At 38.9% G+C, this 23,178-nt stretch overlaps 1 protein-coding gene across 4 annotated transcripts in view; it reads right to left on the reverse strand.

Annotated features, from left to right (window-relative positions):
* Positions 1–1,786: 1,786 nt before the first annotated feature.
* The window catches only part of LOC104595051 (uncharacterized), a 67,279-nt gene continuing 45,887 nt past the window's right edge, over positions 1,787–23,178 (reverse strand). For 2 of the 4 annotated variants that reach the window (XM_010255613.3, XM_019197339.2), the window contains exons 12-16: positions 15,514–15,618; positions 12,007–13,626; positions 11,138–11,800; positions 10,855–11,035; positions 1,787–2,701 (exon numbers count right to left, since the gene is read on the reverse strand). In XM_010255613.3, coding sequence (XP_010253915.1) covers positions 1,989–2,701; positions 10,855–11,035; positions 11,138–11,800; positions 12,007–13,626; positions 15,514–15,618 — 3,282 coding nt within the window. In that variant the 3' untranslated portion in view covers positions 1,787–1,988. Of the gene's footprint in view, positions 2,702–4,993; positions 5,142–10,854; positions 11,036–11,137; positions 11,801–12,006; positions 13,627–15,513; positions 15,619–23,178 lie in introns of those variants that run through there. The other 2 variants (XM_019197340.2, XM_019197341.2) reach the window with 2 other exon arrangements.

Genomic DNA, 23,178 nt, shown 5'->3' on the forward strand with positions numbered 1-23,178 from the left:
AGTAGTTTCCTAGTATGCCACATCGATCTCTAAAAATCCATGCATATATCAGACCATATATTGACACTTGAACTTCTGCTTAAACAATACTATAATATTTAAGATAAATTACAAAGACCCCCCTGTAATATGAGGTATGTGACAAAGACCCTCCTGTACTTTGTTTTGCGACAAAGACCTCCCTATACTATGACCATGAGACAAAGACCCCTTTTTGTTAGCCTTCCGTTGAAATCTGCCGTTATAATGTTTTTTAATCCCCACATTACCCTTGTAATAATTATTTGAACAATTGGAAGAAAAACACTATTCATCTTCTCCAACCTCACAATACACGAACAGCAATGACAACAAACTTCCGTTGAAGTCCTCCCTCACTTTCTCTCCCCCTATCTCTCTTCTTCCCCTTCCCCTTTCTTCTTTGAAAATTTCTCTGTTTTCCATTCCTTGCAGATGGAGAAAAATCGGACTGGGCACACCAAAACAAAATTTCTAGGTGAACATCGATATCGGAAGCAGCTTGAGTTGGGTTTGATGCCAACCCTGTACTAACTGCTCCAAAATTATAGTTCATCTGATGATTATATAGAGTTACAACAACAACAACCATGATCTGAGTTCATTATGATACTAACCCATCTTTGATTTGTGACTATGAGAGGAGGAGCCAAACATTCACAAATTTATAAAAGGTTTTGGCTGATTGGCTCGTGGCTGTGACTCCAAGCGACGGGCGGTAGTTGGATTGTTTGAAAGATTCTTTGGCTCTCATCTTCTCCTCACCAATCACCCCTTTACACACTCCATGATTACTATGTCTATGTAAGTGAAAAAAGAATCACGAGAGAAAGAGAGAGAATATATATGTATTGTCTGAACATGACAACTGATCCATCCATTCAATTTCCAAGTGGCCCTTAAAAACTTTACCTCCATTAATACCCATCTCCGCACCTTGCTTTATTCTTCCCTCCCTGAGTCCCAACATAGCCGAATAACCATGCTAGCGAAAGAAACTGGATTCTTGTAATTAATCTATCATCATTGCTGTTTGGTATAGACTGAGCTTGATTGGAACAATACTAGACGAACGAACATGGCTAGTGTAGGAGGATGGATCAGAGAGGAGGAGAAGGCATTCGAGACTGCAATTGCGATGCACTGGGCTGCTGACGACTCAAAAGACCGATGGGAGAAGATTGCTTCCTTGGTTCCAAGTAAGATTGTAACTGAACTGAAGAAACATTACGAGGTTTTGGTCGAGGATGTAGATGCAAATGAGTCGGGCCAAATCCCGATTCCCACTTACATCAAGGAGGAGGTTGCTGATGAGAGGTTGAACTGTAATTTTGGAACTGGGTTTTCTGGGTTGGGCACTGATTCAGGCGGGGTTGGCATTGGACTCAACTCAGGTGGGGTTAAATAGGTTTTAAGAGGAAAAGGGCAAAAATAAGAAAATAGAAAAAATTTAGTGGGGTATTTTGGTAATTTAACGCATTTCATCATTTGACTTAACGGTCAAGGGGGTCTTTGTCTCATGGTCATAGTACAGGGGGGTCTTTGTAGCAAAACAAAGTACAAGGGGGTCTTTGTCACATACCCCATAGTACAGGGGGGGTCTTTGTAATTTACCCTAATATTTATTATACACAATAGTAGAAACCATTATATTAAGTATTATATATTATAAATATATGCTAAGATGGATGAGTGGTAAAACTAGAAGGGCTAGGGGCAGGCCAAAAAGAACATGTTTTGAACTAGTAAGAATAGATTTAAGCTCTAATACTCTAACAAAGGATATGGCATTAAACCAAATGGAATGACAAAACAGGATTCGTGAAGCCAGGGCCCAAGCAGCGCTGCAAGAGGCTGTATGGCAATTTGACTATATACAATATGTTTCAATATTTTACAAAGGCATCTTGCCATTCCATCCCAAAAGGCACCCAAAAACAAAGAAAAAAAAAACCTTTTCATCCACACAATCAGTCATCATCAGACAAGCAAACAACATCAGTTGTGCAGGAGCTAGCTGCAGCTCCCTGTAACCCACTGGCTGTCACAAGTGTAGATGTGTCTGGCATGTCCATGGTTGGATTTGATTGTAGATGAGTCTGCAACATTTGTGGTTGACTTGTAAAATGGCTGTTGTCAATGTCCATCAGAAGATCAAGAGAAGACATGGAAGTATTATGGAAAATCGGCAATGCACCCGCAATTTCCATCTGATGACTTTCTCTTGTCAACAATGGGTTGGTAAGCAGATGAGGAGCAAATAGATGCTGCACTGAATATGTGGTAGCAGGATTACTAAGGGACTGCTGACTGGGCACTGTACAAGGACCAGGCATAGAACTGGGTGCTGGAGTAGTGGCGGTATTACCAAGGAAATTCTGAGTCGGCATTAAATGGGGAATGGAAGGGGGATTGGGTACCGACATGGATGTTACTGGTCTAAAGGTTTGGAGGTGTGTGGCCAGGGCTTGTGGTTCAGTACCAACCTGGAGGTTTCCTGTGGAAGGGACAACGGGGTTGAACTGTGATCTAACAGGACTACTAGAGAAAAGTTCCCAAAAATGATGGACTACCTGCAGGGGTGAGGATGCAGATGGACCAGCATCAGTGGGAGGTTTCTGCACCTGCTGCAAACCTGGAAGCTGAAGTAACTGCTGAAACAAACTGGAATACACACCTGAAACTGAAAGGAAATTAAGGGTCACAAATTCCATGGCACATATATGCTGAATTATGCTCACATACTAAACCAATCTTTGAAAATCTGGATGCATGAAGCAAGGCACCAGAAGCTTTAAATGATAGTAGCATAAGCCTCAAGGCCTGGGCCGAGGCTTTCATGGGTAACAGGTAACTGATTTTAAAGAAAAACATCAAACAAATATAGAAGTATAGAAGCATGCATAAGAGAAGTATATTTTTATGTAATAAAGAAAGATATGAATGAATAGATAATGACATAAACAAAGGATTTGAGAATATTATGAGCTTTAGAGAATACCATCATATTCTTAAAAATCATTTAATAACAGGAACTGATTTGGGCACATCCGTAGTGAATTACAAAGGCCAATTTTGTTAATGATAAAGGATAAAACACAAACAAAAGGCATCTCTAGGTGTGAAGAATGTACTTTATAATTAAAGCCTTTAAAAAGTTGTGCTAGAGTTCATCAATGTGAGAATTAATAAATTTGTGTACTTTCATGCTGAGCTAAATAACTCTGCAAGTAGTACACCTTGGTGTAGCATCCATTAAATTGATATTAAAATATGAAATCAAGTTCCAGTAAATTGATATTAAAATATAGGAATGAATACTTAAAGCACCCCTCAACTTTGTGACAAATACTAAAACTTGCTCTGAGCTTTATGAAATGACCGACTTCCCTTGCCAGCTGATGTGGCAGGGCAGAAAGACCTTAATTTGCCATGAATCTCCATTGCTTGTGAGAGCATATAATATATGAAAAGAATGTGCATGGTTGCAGGATTTCAAGCCCACCACTTAACCTTCAGGTTCCAAGATCAGACTAGTCCAACAATGAGACCATTTGAACATTCCAATCCTTTATAAAGACCTCTACCCTTAAGAATGGGTAAAATGAAACAGACCAGATACAAACCAGAAAATTGGTCACCCCCGAGATGAAACTTTGAATCAAAATATGCAAAAAAACTCTTTTTTTTTTTGATAAATAATATGCAAAAACTCTTTGAAGGTATAGTTGTTTCTGATGTTCGGAAGCAGCTAATTGCAATGAGTGATATGTATGAATTATGAAAGGCAGGTAACCACAACCAGAGATAATCTCAGTAAGTACATAGAGGGCTCTACAGAACAAATCATGGTTCAGTTTCTTGCCATTATTAGTCAAATGATGATTTTGTAGGCGATTTTAGATCTAACTTACAAGATTCTAGAGGAAATGAAGATGAAGAAAGAACTGAATTGAATTGGACTAGTTTTACACTGATGATGAACTGAAAGCTACAAGCAACAAAGAAAAATCAACCAAATTGGACCAAATTTAAGATGATTGCAAGGGCATCCAATGGGATGCCATTAACAAACATGTGTCTCTCTAACAGGAGATTTTGAAGGATTAGAGTAAACAACCAAAAGAGATTTTAGTGTTTGTCAGAAAAGTAAGGGGGTTCAACTTGAAGTAATGTAATTGAGAAAAAAAAAAGAGATTGTGGGTTTTATATGCTTGAAAATGTTTTATATATTTGATTTTATTTTTAAATTCTCATTTTTTTATCGATAACAACAGATTTCATTAAATAGGAATAAGATTACAAATTAGAGGAGCTAAAGTATCTTAACTCCCCAAAAAAGTGGGCAGGCACCCAAAAAGGAAAGAACAATTACAACTGAGCCCAGAAACCAGAATCCCTATTCACCCCTTGTCTAGCTAATCCATCAGCAAAGGAGTTTGCATTTCTCTTTACCCAAGTACACTGAACTTCCATGTTCTTGATCAGACATTTGAATTTTCTCTTTTCATTGCTGTAGCTCCAAAGCTTAGAGGTGTCCTCATTTAGCCAGTTCACTTCAACCTCAGAATCTCCTTCTATAAACAGATTCTTGACATTTATGTCTTTAGCCCTTTGTACCCCTTCCAAAGCTGCAAAAACCTCGGCCCTCAAAGAGTCTCCCACTCCAATTGGACTAGAGAACATAGCTATTACATTCCCCTTCTCATCTCTTAGCACCCCCCCCCAATACCCAAAGGTCCTGGATTCCTCATGCTGCTGCAGTGCTGCCATCAAAATTTAGTTTGACAAAACCAAGAGGTGGAGGGTTCCAGGTGGGATTCAAGGTCTTCTTAACTGAGGCTGAACTTGCAATTTCTTTCCATTTTCTTAACATACCATCCATTGAATAATCTGTGAACAAGTCCATTGTTTTCAACCAATGTATTACCCTTATGTGGATCACTTCTAGCATAGTTTCCAACCCCCTCTCCTTTTCTGAAAAAATCCTGGAGTTTCTTTCTTCCCATATAGTCCAACAAACAGCAGCCCTCACACATCTCCACATGATCCTTGACCATTTTGTTGGGCAGTTGAAAGAAGAAGAATTAAACAAGCTTTGCACGTTCATTGGGGAAATCCACCTGCACCCAAACAAAGAAGCAAACCATTCCCAAATATTTTTTGTCAAATCACAGGATATTAGTAAGTGGTAACCAAACTCACCAGCAGATTTACAAAGAACATAGCAGTGAGGAGATAAACAGCTATTGGGTCTTTTTCTTTGAAGCACATCACCTGTGTTGATTCTTTCCAGGAAATCTTCCCAACAGAAACACCCAACCTTCGGAGGTATAGGTTGACACCACACTTCTTTGGCGGGGAATGACAAGCCAAAAGGAATTTCTGGTTGTATTAGGGCTTTAAAGAAGGAGGCACAAGTAAAGGAACCTGAAGGAGACAAAGTCCAAATCCTGCTATCTATTTTTGTAGGCTCATCAAGAATGGACATGAGAGTTAAGGTACTATCCAATTTTGTATCCCTGAGAGCTCTTCTCAAACCCAAGTTCCAATCAAACCCGGAAGTTGAGTTCGAGGGAACAAGGAAAGTGGCAACTGGTTCATTTTTGAAGGTGGAGATAGAAAAGAGGGCCAGAGATTGGTCTTTTCAAAGGAGAATCCCCAACCCAAACATGTTCCCGAAATTTAATGAGATTACCTAAGTGCAAGTCATACCTGATCCAAGGAGAAAATAAAGGCAAAATAGCTTGGATTGCTTTCCAAGGTGATGCTCCTGTAGTCATAGCTAGAATCCTAGAGTCCCATCCATTCTCCGCAAGCCCGTGAATACTACATATTATCTTAACCCACAGTTTTTCCTTTTCCAATGAAAATCTCCACAACCATTTCCCTAGTATAGCCAAATTTCTCTTCCTTATATTCCCAATGCCTAGATCTCCATCCTGCTTGCTCCTACACACCACCTCCCACCTAACCCTATGGTCCTTTTTCTCCTCCCCTGGCTCCCAAAGGAAATCTCCCATTAGCTTTTCCAACTTTCTAGCCACCCCTACAGGCACCTTAAAGACCGATAGGTAATAAATGGGCAGGTTAGCTAAAGTAGACCTAATTACGGTGATTCTTCCTCCAAGAGATAGATAATTTTTCTTCCAAGATGCAAGTCTCTTTTCAAACCTCTCCACAACTGGAGTCCAAAAGATTCCTTTTTGAGGATTATCTTCTATAGGAAGACCAAGGTAATTTAGAAGCCAAGTCGACACTACACATTCCAAAATGTTTGCACATGCAAGGATCTCAATTTCCCCCATATTCACACCTACAACACAACTTTTTTCAAAGTTCACTTTCAGATTTGACATTTGCTCAAAAAGTTGTATTGTAAGTTTCAAATTCCTAATGGAATTCAAGTCCCCTCCTTCATAGAAGAAAATCCTATCATCTGCAAACTGCAAATGTGTAAGTGGTATGTTCTCCTTGCCAACTATCCACCCTTTGATTAGACTCCTAGAATCTGCTCTAGAGATCAGTCTCCCTAAGACTTCAGCAACCAAGGTGAACAAGAAAGGAGAAAGAAGGTCTCCTTGCCTAATTCCCCTCAATGCCGGAAAGAAGTCCACCACCGTTCCATTCACCAAAATTGAGTAGTGGCAAGTCCTAATACACCCCAACACCCATCTGCACCATCTTTCTCCAAACCCAAAGTTGATCATCACCTCCAGCAGAAGGGACCAATCTACCAAATCATAAGCTTTTTTCCAAATCTAACTTGCAAACCACACCCTTTTTCTTTGATTTCTTGAAACCCACCACACTCTCATTTTCTATAAGTATTTGATCAGTTATCTACCTTTCCCTCACAAAAGCTCCTTGGTTATTTGATACAATGGTATGGAGCACCTATCTAATCCTAAGGGACAACACCTTCACAATAATCTTATATAGACTATTTACTAGACTGATTGGTCTATAGTCCTTTGGGTGGGTTGCTTCTCTCTTCTTGGGAACCAAAGCAATGAAGGTGGAATTCAACCCGGGTTAATCACTCCTTTTCTATGGAACTCATCAAAAACCAGCATTAAATCCTCTTTCAATATCTCCCAACAATCTTAATAAAATGCCATCGTAAAACCATCTAGACCTGGTGCCTTTGACCTATCCATAGAAAATACTGCCTCCTTTACTTCCTCAACATCAAATTTTCTCTCCAACCACTCCCTATCTTCTAGATTTAGATTGGCCATTTCGTCCCCTCAATCCACACCCTATCACTTAAAGGTTTTCTAAAGATAGATTTGAAATGGTTTGCAAAGTGTCCAATTTAAGAAGTGATTTACATAAATACACCAATTTGAACATAAAACAATAATGTACTTTATTCATTTACTGATAAATGTTTGTGTACATCAATCTGATTGGAGCTAAGGGCATACACTATCTAACACAGTTGTGCATTACTGGGCCCAGCTAACTTACCAGGGTATCCCCAACACAACGTCAACTCCCAAGAATTTCAGTGGATAAAGGTCCACCTTAAAGACATTCCCCTAAATCTTAACCCCAATGCAGCCATACATACTATCACAAGCAATCCGGTTCCTATCTGCTACATGAACCAAGAATGGGGTAGTGGGTTGAATGGCTAGGCCCAATTTCTTGTTTAGGTCAATGGTGATAAAAGTGAAAGTGCTCCCACTGTCAATTAGTATAGAGTGTTCCCAACCCATTATGAAGCCTAATGCATGCACGGTTTGGGGCGAGGGAAGTCCTATTAGAGCTTGCAAGGAAATTTCCTAGTATCCCATTTCTTTGTCTTCTAGTGGTCTATCCACTTCTACAGCGGTTGGGTCAATTCCGTTTCCGACTCCTCCACTTGTAAGAGGCAAAGTTCAAAGTATCGATAGACCTCTATGTATCGGCAAAGGTGTATTGGTACTTAAAAAACCATTCACTTTTATATTTTTTTTAGTTTATTTTCAAATTTTGGTTTTTATATATTTTTATATGTATTTTATTAAATAATTAGGGTTCCCGAAAACACCTGTTAACAAATGTTTCAGAACCCAAAAGATACGATATGAGACACCCGATACGATGTAACATATCGATACTTTGAACCTAGGAAAGAGGTTAAGTCTGTTAGGCCTTGGACCAGCGACCCAATGCAAATTTCTCATCACAATTATAACACAGGTCCTCCCGTTAGGCCTACATTCCAGTCCAAGAGAGCCACTTAAAGTTTTGAGGGCCCATAATTTAACAATGGGCATAGCACTCAACAATGCATAACGGTGGAAATATGATTAATTTCGGAAAACAAGTTCCACTAAAAACTATCCACCTTAGGTTATTAGAATTTATGCCATAGTCATAGTTTTCAAGGAGCCAATGCAATGCTAGGTGACAGGGGGGGCACCTTGTTGCCTAGGCAATGGGTTTTTTTCAAGTAAAAAACATAGATCCTAGGGTAGTTCCCTAGGTACCATAACCATATTTCCTTAATAATTATTCATAATTTTCATAAGAAAAGTATAAAGTTCATGTTAAGTATAGAAAATCAACATATTCATGAGAGGAAATAAGAAAGAAAAGAAATTTAAAAAAAAATATAAGGACTGAACCCTTATTTTTGTTCAGGTTTTGAAATCTACGAGGCCTCGAGGGTTCAATACAGCATTAGCAATGTTTGTGTTGATGAAACCCTAACAAATAAGAAACTAATAAAAGGAAATTAGTATACAAAAACACAAGATGAATAATTTAGTTTAATAATGTTTATTTTATAATTATAATCTCAAAAAATAAAGAATAAAAAAGTATTTTATAATACAAAGTATAAAACTGCTTGGCAATTAGGCGAGGTTAGCCTCCAAGAGCGCCTTGTCACCTAGGTGTCACCTTGACAACTATGGCCATAGTTTTAGGGTTTCCATCCTAAATCCATAAACCTAGTGATTCAACTTGTACTGAGCAAGCTAAATACAACCCCAGTAGCTCATGAACAAACAGGTTCTGTCATTATGTGATGTGAAGAGATAGACCCCTCAGAATATCTTCCCCAGATATACCAACTAGTGGTCAGCAAAGAAACAGTAACCAGAGTTTGTTACAAATTTAATGCAGTTACCTCATATATACTGTAACCAGAAAAGAAATGAAAATGATAGGACCAATACATTCCTCATTGGTAAAAGGCAAGATAGAAGGGTGGCAAAGTTAGAAACAAACAGTCAGTTTCTGTTAAAATCTTTGCTGTTTCACTAATTGGAGCAGATTATGGGTCATACCCAACCAAATTCATTTGGAATCCTAATGTCCCACTAAAGTGGCCTTTCTTATGCGTTGCATTCTCTTATAAAAGACATACATCATTGACCATCTTTTATTCCAGGGAATCTGGTATATTTGAATAAGTAACTCATTCAAACTAGATATTGTAGCTATAAATTCTTTTATTTCAGGAACATGATGTTTCAACAGTCATTTTAGTTTTTAATATGTTTAAGCATAATTGGATGAATGAATTGGTTATCAAACAACTACATTTTAGTTCTGAGTAAGTTATTCTGACCTTTCATTAAGTGTTTCTATCTCACTTAGTGGTAACAACAACAATAATAATTTTTCCCATCTTAAATCATTCTGGCACATCAGTAACATATCCATGACAATATAACTTATGACACACAGATACATCTCAATACCAATGCTTTACTCCTTCAGATCAATCTCAGTATCTCACCATGCTGTATAGACTTAGACTTGCCAAATCTCTACTTTTTTGTAACTTAGAGGTGGAAGGGGATTCCAAAACAGTCATGGGATGGCTATGATACGGGGTTGTAGGTTTTTAGGAGCATCATGAGGGAGATAAGAAACTGGCAAAGGAGTTGAGAACATGCTACAAATTGATACCAAGGACTATAACTGATTGACAGATGGGTTAGCAAAACAAGGAGCCACTAAGGATCAATTGTTTTGGGGTTTGGTCCCTTAGGGGATCTGTAAGACAAACTGATGGGTGAAGGGGCTAAGCCAAATGATGGGGTGCTTCTGGTAGACAACTTTGCATACCTTTCTTTTAAACATATTAATAAAAAGTTTCACAGTTACTGATCAATAAAAATATCAATATTCTACTCCATTGGCACTAACATGAGAGGTAAACAAATTATAAGTTGCTTGTTTGGAACAATCTCTCCCAGTAACATCCTCTTTTTCTTTGTTAGGTTCATTTGTATTGCATATATGCTTGCCTTCATCATCATCACGCATGCCTTATCCCAACTATATGGGGTCGGCTACATGAATCCTGTTTCACCAATCTGTTCTATTCAACACCACATCCACTGTTGAATTATTAGTGCTTAAATCATTTCTTACTACTTCTACCATGTTCTTTTTGTCTACCCCAAGCTCTTCTAGCCCCTTCAATGTGTAAGCATATATGCCTTCCTTCCCTAAGTATTTTTCATAAGTTATTTTTCCACAAGGGAATGCCAGTATTTCCAGGAAAGAGGACCTCACTTTCCACAGTCACTGATTAGGAATTTAGGATAATAAATCACATTACCAACTTTGTGGGAGAAAGTTCCTGAGGACCAGCCCCTGAACCATGGACTCAAGATTCTAGATTGGAAGCAACACCAATGCAAGTATACAAGGACTAAGCACCAATGCATATGAAACCCCTCCTACCCAATAAAAATTGCATATTGAAAGCTGGTACTCAGCCCAGATAAACAAAACAAACATGCTTGTCTACACATTGAATCAAGTTCAAAAGCAATCCTTCAGGTATTGTCAATTTAGCAAAGGGTCTAAAAAAGAGTTTAATACCTTGCTGGTCTATGGTTCTCAAAGTCTTAGCCAATATCTGGTTCATTAAAACTTTGTTGTAATTCACCACAAGTTCCTTTTCTCTTTGCATGAATGTTATATCAGCATTATGAAGCTGCGCAGAATACTTCTTACGTATCTCTTCTATCTCCTTATCACATTGAAATTGAAGCTGTACTTTCTATCCACACAAGCAAAAATTCATATCGAGTAAGGGAAAAATGTTATTTGGGATAACTGTCATTTGAAACAAAACAAAACAATAGAGAGATCAGATGCAAACCATATCTTTGTGTATCTTGATGGTTTGCTCCTTCTCTTCATGTATTCTTTTCAGTTCCTCCTGAAGCAGGTCATGGTGAAAAGGCGGAGCCACTTGTGGAATCACAGGAACAGTTGATGGAGCACAACTACTGGATTCAGAAACGGTGACTACACTTATAGTATCCAAAATATGTACTTCACTTCCACCTGAAGGCACAGTTTGTTGACAGCTACTGGATTCTGGATGAGTGCCCATGCTTCTGGGATCTGAAACAGGTAACCCAATGCTTCCAACAGGTGTTCCTGTAAGGGATCCTGGTGATGAATCTGTAACAGGCTGGGCTACAGAATGGTTAGGTAGCTGAGCTAGGTCCTCAATTTGTAGTTGAGCCTGTTGGCAAGAAGTACCCCCTTCTTTACCTGGTTCACATCTTCCTGTAACTAAAGTTACATCAAGTTGATTGTGTTTAGAGGTTGGATCTGTAGAGGGAGACAGCTGCAATTGCATAGAAGGTGATGTAACCAAGATATTATGATTAGATTGATCAGGCCATGCAACATTATCCGGTTGTAGTGCTGGAACCTTGACTTGTTGAGGAGGATTCTTCCCATCAAAATATCCCAAGTCCTCAACTTGCACTGATGTTGAAATGGGTGGTCCAGGATGTTCAACAGAAAGCACCTGAGAACAAATTGAACCAAGTAAGATTCTGCAATCATCACTTCTCTTTCCTAAAAGTAACGTTTTGATGCAAAATGTGTGAGTAACTAACGCATACAAGTCATGAATACATACAAAACCATCCATACTTTAAATGGAGAAAAGGAATCTAATTATGATTTAGACAACTCTACCATAAAGGGAAAATTTTCTGTAAAATACTTTACCTGACTGGATGGTAACGTATTACCCTGAGCAGACATAACATGATCTGAAGATGTACCTATCTCGGTTAGCTCCAAGGGAGATATTTCTCCATTGTTGGGACTGCTTGCCATAGTATGCTGCTCAACTTCAGCAAGATCTATTCTGTCTGAGGCTACAGTACACATTCCACCATCCAATCTACTAGGCTGCAAGGAAGGATTTACTACTTCCATGGGAATGTTGCTCTCATCCACTTCTTCTGGAACCTCAGGTGGCAGCACTCCACCTGGCACTACTGGTATATTTAGCCCAATGGATTGCATTGAAGGAGTAAACGTTTCAACGGGGATGCTGAGCCTACCCACCTCATTTGAAGAAGTATCCAGAACTTCAAAAGGAACCACTCCACCTGACATTCCTGTTACATCCAGACCAATGGTTTGCATTGTAGAAGTAAATTTTTCCATGGGGATGCTGTCCCTGTGCACTTCATTTGGAACAGTTTCCAGACCTTTGGATAGAACCACTCCATCTGGAACTATTGATGCATCCATCCCACTGGATTGTGTTGTAAGGCTTAATGTTTTCATAGAGATTCTGCCCCTGTCTACATTATTTGCAATTTCTGATGGCACCGTTCCACCTGACATTGTTGAGGCATCCATTCTACTAGACAACTTTGCAGGATTTACTGTTCCCATGGAGCTGCAGACGTTATCCACCCCATCTGGAACAGATTCAAGAATTCGTGATGGTGCCCCTCCACCTACCACTGTTGGTACATTTCCATCAGGATACTGTTTTTCTAAAGAAGGGTCAGATATAGGAGCTCCTTTTTCACTGGCTTCCAGTTTTTCAAAGTTGAGCACAATATTTGGCAAAGGGAGCTTAGAAATTTCCTCCATTGGTCTCCCAGATTTTGCTTGCTCCAACCAATGAGCCGTCATTCGCTTCTCCTCATTCCTTGCAGCCAGAAGCAAATTCTCAAGATTTTTCTGTTGCAACTCCATATGATGACTGAATTGTTCCATTTTTCTAGAATGCTCTTGATCTAGTCTCTTCAATTTATCTAATCTAGTCACCAAATTGCTGTTAATGGTACGTGTAAGGACAGCTTCCACTTGGCACTGTTTTTCCAGCTCTGCCTTTTCCTTCTCCTTAATCTTATTGAATTTTTGAACTTCCTCCTGTTGCTTTTGGAGGAGCCTTTTTAATCTCTCAGCAAAAATATTTTCAACTAGTTCAACATTGTTGGAGAATTCATTTTTGATTAATCCATTGGCATTTTTGAAAGCATGCCCTTGTTTGAGAGAGACCTCTTGACCAAAGCAGTTATTACTCTCAGAACTCTCTCTGATATCTCCTTCCAACTGTTGCTGGGCAGAAGCTGCTGGTTGTGAATTCATCACAGGCAAAAGGCTTTCTGCAATATCTTTAGTTTTTGGTGTATCAATTCTTGTCAAATTAGATTTTTCAACATTTTCCGTATGACGAGAAAAAACTTTTTTCAACACCCGCAATTTTGAGTAGACATATTCTACTTCTTCCTCCTTGCAGTTAAAATTCAATAGTTGTTTCACACGTTCAAGTGAATCACTATGATCAATCTTGTACTTCAGCAAAGATGCTGCAGCCCAACACTGAAAGATGCACAATCCAAAAGTAAAGTGATACGTGGTATGTGTAGAAAAATTATAGAATTATTACACATAGAAACATAGGTACTAAGCCAAGATTGACTAGATTTAAGGTTTCTTTCCAATGCCCAAGTCAAGTCCATGAAACCACATTACAGAACATGACAAGTCGTAAGTAAATGGATGGCAGTCCAACAAGATAGACCATGGCTTATGATAACTGTAGCTTTTAACTTCTTAATAGAATAAGGCTTATAAAACTTATTCCATTAAAAATTTCCAGAAAATTAAAGACAGTTCAGTATGTCAGCGACCCTTCAATTAAGTTTAGCCTAAAAGCAAGTCACCCTTTCAAACACATTTAGCCTAAAAGTAATATATAACTAATGCAATAAGACTAATGAATTTGAGCTCTTAGGTGAATAAAACTACTAGTAATTTGCATGGCTCTTTCATATGGATAACAGTCGCTACTTAGTGGTCAGCCCACCCCAATTTATATGCTTATGCATTAAAAGAATGGAAATTACAATTTTTTTGAGAAAATTTAACCAGAAATTACAATTCTGCCCCCCCTGTAATAACATAAGGCAGCAAGATATATTTAAGTATTTCTATACAAGTTTTCAATATGACCAATGCAAGAAGCAGACTACCACTATAAAAGGGCCACTTCTATTCATGGGATGTCAGCAGCATGAGATGACAAGATTAATAAAATCCCTTTTCTTGAAAAGAAATAAAACATAGAACTTAAGGTTGATAAGAAGGAGATAAACAAACAAGTATGGGATTATGGATGAAGACCCATACAATTCTCAGGTAGGCCTTGTAGAGACGAGCCTGAATTTAGATTTAAGGTTCATGAATAAAGCCCAAACATAATCAAGTTCATTCGGATAAAAAGAGCCTAAAATGTGGGTTATGTTCACATGGGCCTTAGTTCAGCTCATTTCAATAAAAGTAACTACAATCTAGATTTTGTTTTTGACAGCTTATTCAGACATACACTTAAAATACTGCTTGACTTTTAAATTTTGGAACTATATATAGAAAAACAATACAAAAGAATAACAGAAATTCTAACCATACTCAATGTCTAAGTCTCTCTTGTCTGGGCATAGAACCCTAGCACTTCTATTTTGTCTCTCTTCTTTTCTCAATACTAATCAAGTTAGGTTTGACTGTTTTCTTGAAAGACAGACTTGCTTCCCTAGGTCTAGATTTCTTAGGAGGCTGTATTCAGTAGTTTGACTGTCATCCCTCTCAACCGATGAGCTTCACAGATTTTTTTGTTTTTTTGATGAATCGATGAGCTCCACAGATTCTGATTAGATGATTATTTTCTAGTAACAATAAAGAGTTGTTTTTTAAACAAAACAATCTTCGCCATAGAAATTTTAGGGAGATGGGATGTGGTAGATTTTCTTACAATCCCCCCCCCCTCGCCAAAAAAAAATATAGAAACAGAAAAAAAAAAAAAAAGACCTAGGATGACTAACAAACTTGGTACCATTTCTCAACTTCTACAAAACCAAGGAGCCCAAGTATAAAAATCGTGCATGGTTGGATCAAGCCAGGCATGAAACATTATAATCCTAGCTCAGGAATTAGGAGAAAGATTCTGACCCACCCCCAAAATATGTTAATTTCCTAGATACTGTTGAGAAATGTGCTTTATGCTTGCAGTGAAAAATGCCAATGGTGAGTACCCCTCAGAAATATGATGTCTGAGTCATGTGTCTCCAAATCATCCTGAATAGTGTACATACAACAATTCTTTATCACCCTGAACAGTGCATACATACAACAACTATTGGTTTCAATCAGTAGATGTTTCCAGAACTAAAATTGGAATAGTAGTGCAGAATAATACAGGAAGACTCTAACCAGGGATATCTCAAAAGCCTGTAATATGGTTGCCGGTTCTCTACTGACACGATGGTTGTTCATTATGTATTCAAGAAACCTTCCAGCCATGCCCTTGACATCCTCCTGCATCCAAGACAAGCATTGAAATCACATAATAGTCAAATCCAGGACTTTGCAATTTATCACTGGCATAAATGCTGCTAATAAATACCAGGGATAATCAATCATGGTATAATAATGATGATGATGATGATGATGGTGATAAAACATTACAGATCAACTTGAATAAGTTGGAAAAAGTTATGACATCAACTTAACATCCAATTACAAAAAAAGGACCTACAAATCCAAAGGTAAATTAAAGGTAAATTATGAAAAACAAAATCATCCTATTGTGGGCACAATTTCATGTGATGCAACCTTCATTCAACTAGCCAGCTTGCTCATCTGAACAATCTTTTTAAAAGCAATCACTACGGCCAAAATTTTGAACATAAATATCCACTCTAAAAGACCTATTTCTGGTTGGAAAGATCTTGAAAAGTCCTACAACAGATATTTCCATACTTTTCAAGATTTTCTAATAAATGGCCTCATAAAGATCTCAAAGACAAGTTAAGAGAATAGTAATAGAGTGAGTAATAACTAGGTCATCATTAAGTTCATCTTAAGCAATGAAATATGGATATCTGGCTTTGGTCTTTTTTTCCTTGCCACTAAATTTCCTCCTTGAGAACAATGTCATTTCTGACTCACAGTTGCAAGAACTCAGGGTGGAAGCTTTCACTAGGGCAAGATTACATCGTTAAGACAGTTGCCATGGAAAGTTTTGGGGGTCCCAGAACTGAAGTTTTCATGTGATTGATGTTTTTTATGTGCAGTCATTAATTGGGTCATAAGGATCTAAGGGTCCTGAATAGATGCGTCATTTGACATGTTATATGGATACATTAAAATGGGCAACAAACCCATTCCAAACACATGAAAACCAACATTAGCATGACATTTGAGGGGACTCTTCTCTTTGTTACATCTGTAATATAAAGAACCTCAAACTCTTATGGTTATATTTTTATACTCAATATGCTTGGTTAATGTTGTTTGCATTGATTTATGCAGCTATTTTTTTAACAATTGTCCCATTATTTATATAACAGAAAAATATATCATCAACAAAAGTAACTTCAGACTTGGTGCCCAAGTCCTTGAATCTTTTCTTTTCCCTTGCCAAGTCTGACACCTCATACCTGTGTCAGATTCCAACACTTTTACTAGTAACCATGTAACATAGATCACGTGCAGACCTTAGGAGTCTGAGACCTTTTCCTTGCTTTTTATTTATTTTTACGGCACCCTTATGGGAGGGTGGAAACAGCCTCGTACACTGGGTTGCCCTTTGTGACACCCTTTATGGGATCAAGATGTCATTAGCTTGTTGTTGCAGGATGTAGTGTTACCTTTTTGTGGAATTTTGTGCTTTAAACTGTTTGCAGAAGCAGTTTGAAGGAATGGAATAGAAAGATGTCTGAAGGCAAAATTTTTCTTTTCATTTTTGTGCAGAAGGCAGCAGCCTTCTTATTGACTAGGTATTGACTTGGAAAGATTTTGTGGGTACAAAAAGCAATTCAATGTAAAACTTTAGGGGCAGACAGACCCTTTAGTAATCTATATACCAGTACTTTAAGCTGTGTTTGGTTTGAAGGAAAAGGTAGGGAAACCTGGTACACTTTTCCCTACCATTTCTTTCAAACCAAACACAACCTTAAAGAAAACCTTTTGAATTTGGATATCAAGAGGGGAAGTGAAACACTATTAGAATGGACTATTGATGCAAAGTCTGGAACAAAAGAAATAATAATTCATCAGCAAACAAACTGATAGATACAACCTGGGACAAAACAAGAAACATAGATTTCTTTAAGGAAAAACATGATCTAGGAAACAACTTGAAATCCATCAGGAAACTATCCAGGGAAGAAGAAAGGCTTTCGCTAGGGAGATGATATGAAAATTGATGAAGAGGGAAAACAACAAAAAGTATAATAATTGGAATAATAGGGAAAGGAAAAGAAGGAAAAGTAAGAGAATGATCATGGACAAATGAGAGCAATAGCAATAATAGGTAAAAAAATACTTCTATACTACTACTACCACTATTACTTCTACTTCTGTTTTTAAAAATAAACTTCATGCAAAGAAAATGGAAGAAACAAGAAGAACAACTTTCTAATGATTTTGATGAAAGAGGAAAATTTTGACACAAAATTAAACAATTAAATCTGCCCAGATATCAATAGATAAAGTTATAAGTGACAATCGACCTCAATATGCTTGGTTCTCTCAGGGAAGACTAGATGTGAATAGCTGCTTGATTATCACAGTATAGTCTCATGGGTTTGTCAACTGAGAACCCCATCTCTTGTAGCAAGTTCTTCAACCATACTAGTTCACATGTGGTATGAGCCATAGCCCTGTACTCAGCTTTTGCACTACTCCTTGCCACCACTACTTGTTTCTTACTCTTCCAAGTTACAGGATTGCCACCAAGGAAGGTACAATACCCTGTAGTTGATCTCTTGTCTGATACAGAACCAGCCCAATCAGCATCTGTATACCCTACTATCTAAAGAGTCCCTCCACTTTTGTATAGCAAACCACGACCTGGAGCACCCTTCAGGTACCTAACAATCCTTAGAACTGCTTCCCAATGAGGAATCCGAGGATGTTGCATAAACTGACTCACCATACTCACAGCAAATGATATATCTAGCCAGGTAATAGTCAGATAATTCAACTTTCCCACCAACCTCCTATATCTTCCAAAAGATCATCAAAATCTTCACCTGCATCAACACTCAACTTGACATTCAGTTCCATAGGAATCTCGGATGGTTTAGCACCTAACAGTCCTATTTCTTCAAGTAGGTCAAGAACATATTTTCTTTGACATAAGTTAATTTCATGTCTTAACCTTGCAACTTCTATTCCTAGAAAGTACTTCAGCTTACCCAAATCTTTCGTATTGAAGTAGTCCTGTAGGAATTTCTTCAACCTGTCAATCCCATTACTATCACTCCCAGTTATGACAATATCATCCACATACACCACTAGCAAGATTTTCCCATCTTTTGAGTCATGGTTGAACATAGAATGGTCTACCTGACATTGTTTCATCCCAAAGTTTTTCACTACTTCACTGAACCTGCTAAACCATGCGCGTGGAGATTGTTTTAGTCCATAAATTGCCTTTTTGAGTCTACAAACCTTACCATCCTCCCCCTGAGCAACAAACCTTGGTGATTGCTCCATATACACCTCCTCAATGAGATCACCATGCAAGAAGGCATTTTTTATGTCAAGTTGCAAAAGAGGCTAATCATACATAGCAGCTAATGATATCAACACCCGAACTGAGCCAATTTTAGCCACAGGAGAAAATGTCTCCATATAGTCCACACCATACAACTGAGAATAGCCCTTGGCCACTAACTTGGCCTTCAATCGTTACACACTGCCATCTGGAAGATACTTCACTGTGTAGACCCACTTACACCCAACACCATGCTTACCAAGAGGAAGAGCAGTGAGTTCCCACGTGTGATTGTGTTGTAGGGTAGATAGTTCCTCTTCCAGTGCTAGTCGTCACCCTAAGGAGGTAAGGGCTTCCTAGACAGTCTTGGGAATGGAAACAGATGATGGCAATGATATAAAGTTGTGATGAGAAGCAGAAAGGTGAGCAGATGAAACATAGTGTGAAATAGGATGAGAAGTACAAGTACGTTTACCTTTCCGTAGGGCAATAGGAAGATCAAGGTCCAAGGAAGAAGATGCAACCACAGGATCTGTGGACGAAGGCTAAATTGGAGGAGGGGCCGGTGCTCTTCTGTGAGTATACACTTGTCTAATTGGTGGCCTCTCAGTAGTAACTGGCACAGGAGAGGAATCTGCAACTGGAATGAGAACCACTGGAATGGGATCCTCAACAGGGACATGAAGTGGAACAACGGGGGAAGGAAAAGGAACCACAGTGTCTGAGAACAAAGGAACCGATTCAAAGAAGGTAACATCGGAGCACACAAATGACTTATGGAAGTTAGGGTCATAGCACTTATACCCTTTCTGAGTCCTGGAGTATCCAAGGAAGATACACTTAGTAGCTCATGCATCTAACTTGTCTAAACCAGGCCCCAAATTTTGAACAAAACAAACACACCCAAAGACTCTCGGGGTGAGAGGAAACGGAGACAAGGTGGGAAACAACACTGAGAAGGGGGATTAACTTCCAAGGATGGACATGGGCATCCGATTGATGAGAAAACATGATGTGAGGACAGCATCACTCCAAAAACGCTTTGGGACATTTATATTAAGCATCATAGACCGAGCAGTTTCAAGGAGATGTCGATTTTTCCGTTCAGCTACATCATTCTGTTATGGGGTGTAGGAACAAGAAGCTTGATGAATTATCCCATGGTGCTCTAAGTATTGCTGAAATAGTGTTGAGGTGTACTCTTTTGCATTATCGGAGCAAAGAATTTTAATATGAACTCCAAATTGGGTACGTATTTCAGGATAAAATTTTTGAAAAATAGAGAACAATTCACTGTGATCCTTCATAAGATAAATCCATGTCATCCTTGAAAATTCATCAACAAAAAGTACAAAATACTTATAACCATTGTATGACATTACTTTAACTGGACCCCAAACATCGAATGAACTAAAGAAAAGGGACTCAAGACACGACTATCAACTCTCGGACTAAAAGAGACTCTATGATGTTTCCCAAGCTGACACGACTCACAATCCAACGATGAAAGATGACTTAAGGAAGGAACCAACAACTTCAAAGCCTTGAGAGAAGGATGACCAAGTCTGCAGTGCCATTGAAGAGGAGTCAGAGACGACTGAAATGCTACTAGAGGGCCACTACCATCAAGGTAATACAATCAACCTGCCTCATGCCCTCCACCAATCTTCATCCCTATCTTAAGATCCTGAAACACACAAGAAGAGGGATAAAAGGTTATGGAACAATTAAGTGACTTGGTTAATCTACTAACAGACATAAGGTTAAAAGGGAACTTGGGAAGATATAAAACAGATGATAAAGATGAGGAGAGATCAACTTCACCAACACCACAAATGGGAGATGTAGAACCATTAGCAAGAGTAACTGTTTGAGATCTGGAGGACCAAGAAAGTGAAGAAAATACATTTGGAGTCCCAAACATATGGTCCGAGGCCCCAGAGTCAATGATCCAATGTGAAGGCTTGGAAGCCAAGCAAGCCATACCTAAATGGGCAAGGATAGTTGTGTTCTGCTGAGAAAATGTCTAAAGGACCAGTTGATGTGGGGGGGATCGGGTTAGTTTGCTAACTTTCACTAGCTGTACCACTGCCCCTAAAGGTATTTCTGTAAAATCATTTTCAAACAAAAGACCTTGGAACATTAAAGTATTTCTTGGGAATAGAAGTTGCCAGATCAAAACAAGGTATAAATCTGTGCCAAAGAAAATATGTTATTGATCTACTGGAAGAAACAGGACTGTTAGGTGCAAAACCGGCTGAGACCCCTATGGAACCAAATGTTAAGTTGAGCAGTGATACAGGAGAAGTATTTGAAGATCCCGGAAGGTGTAGACGACTAGTGGGGAAGCTGAACTATCTGACTATCACGAGACCCGACATCTCCTTTGCAGTCAGTGTGGTGAGCCAATTCATGCAGAACCCGCGTATACCTCACTAGGATGCAGTTCTTAGAATTGTAAGATATCTGAAAGGAGCTCCAGGCCGTGGACTATTGTATAAACCAGGAGGAAAACTTGAAGTAGTTGGGTATATAGATGCAGACTGGGCAGGCTCAGTGAATGACAGAAGATCTACTACAGGCTATTGCACATTTCTTGGAGGAAATCTTGTGACGTGGAAGAGTAAAAAGCAGACGGTTGTGGCCAGAAGCAGTGCTGAAGCCGAGTATAGGGCCATGGCACACACTACCTGTGAATTAGTGTGGTTGAGGAATCTCCTACAAGAAATTGGGTTTCACATGGATAAACCTATGAGATTGTACTGTGACAATCAAGCTGCACTCCATATCTCATCCAATCTTGTCTTTCATGAGAGAACAAAGCACATAGAGGTTGTTTGCCACTTTGTGAGGGAGAAGGTTCTTGCTGGAGAGATAAACACAGAACATGTGGGCTCGAATGATCAGTGGGCAGATTTGTTTACAAAAGCTCTAAGCTTAGGGAAAGTGAACTATCTATGTAACAAGCTGGGATTATATGACATATATTCTCCAGCTTGAGGGGGAGTGTTAAAGTGAGCCGAATAGGGGTAGCTTAGTCATCTTATGTTTGTTAAGTGGTTTGCTTATGTGGCAGTTTTATTAGAGACACTCTGCCCCACACTTAAGTAAGGGCAGTTTAGTCTTTGTAAAAGATTATTAGACTCTAATAAAGATTAAGGGAGTCGACTGGATGGGAGTGTCCATCAGATTTCGACAAACCCTTGTTTCCTTCTTCTTCTTCCTCTTCTTCTTCCTTCACTTCCTGGTTCGGGTTACTGTAGCAGCATTCGAAACAATTCCTCCAAGCTTTGACTGCCTTGCTTCAGATTAAAGTACTCTTGGTACAACTGATACACCCTAGTTGCATTGTCTTGCCCGGAATACAATTTCTTAGCATGATCCCAGATTTCTTTAGTTGTATCTAGGAACATAAAGTTCACACTGATTTTTTGTTCCATGCTATTCCACAACCATGTCATAATTTGAGCATCCTCCCGCTCCTAGTCACTAAACCCTAGAGAGTCAGAGGAAGGTTTTTCTTCTCTCACATGCTTTACCTTCTTCTTGGCCTTTAAGAACACCTCCAGTGACTTGGCCCATGGAACATAGTTCTCACCATTCAGCTTATTAGGTGTCATTTGAACATTTAGGTAATCTAGAGAGATCATAACACCAGTTTTGTTGTTACTACCATCTCCAGCTGACATCACTTTTCAACCAAATCTACTCACCTCACAAGGATGTATGAACACCACCACAGAAATCAGTGTGAATACCACCACACGACACAAGGTTTTTACTTTCAACTATTCAGAATCAACCACACAATATTCAGCACAGTACAAACACCACCACACCACTTCTGTTGTGAATTTCAGCAACAGAAAACCCTACTTTCAACGCACATACCCAGGTATAACAGAGGAAAACGAGACTGATATGCATACCAATCACTTCACACCACCACAGAAAAATATTCTAGACCAAAACACAGCATTCGCAGTCCACTACTTGGGCAAAAAAAAAACTGTTCATACCTTGTCCACAAACAGCCCTCTTCGTATCACAGAATAGAGGGCATCTAGTACACCACTTCAACGACCACCACCACAGCAACTGCAGGCATACTTACCTCCAAAACCAAAAAACGACCACTCCTTTTTAGCCTCTTGTCGAGCTTCCAATCAGGCTAGAAGAAAATCGAAGAAAGCTGATATGGCTGGCGGCAAACCTAGGAAGAAGAAAGGGCGATGAGGAAAGAAGAAAAAGAAAGAAAAGGAAACTGGGTTTTATTGCTCTGATACCGTGTGAAAACCCTATTCAGTTCTAGGTTAAAGTAGAGAAAAAGAAGAGGAAGAAGAAGAAGATGGAGAAGAAGGGTTCAGCCAGTA

The sequence above is a fragment of the Nelumbo nucifera genome, chromosome 2 (assembly GCF_055504915.1).
Source record: "Nelumbo nucifera cultivar China Antique chromosome 2, China Antique-T2T, whole genome shotgun sequence".
NCBI classification, from domain to species: Eukaryota; Viridiplantae; Streptophyta; class Magnoliopsida; order Proteales; family Nelumbonaceae; genus Nelumbo; species Nelumbo nucifera.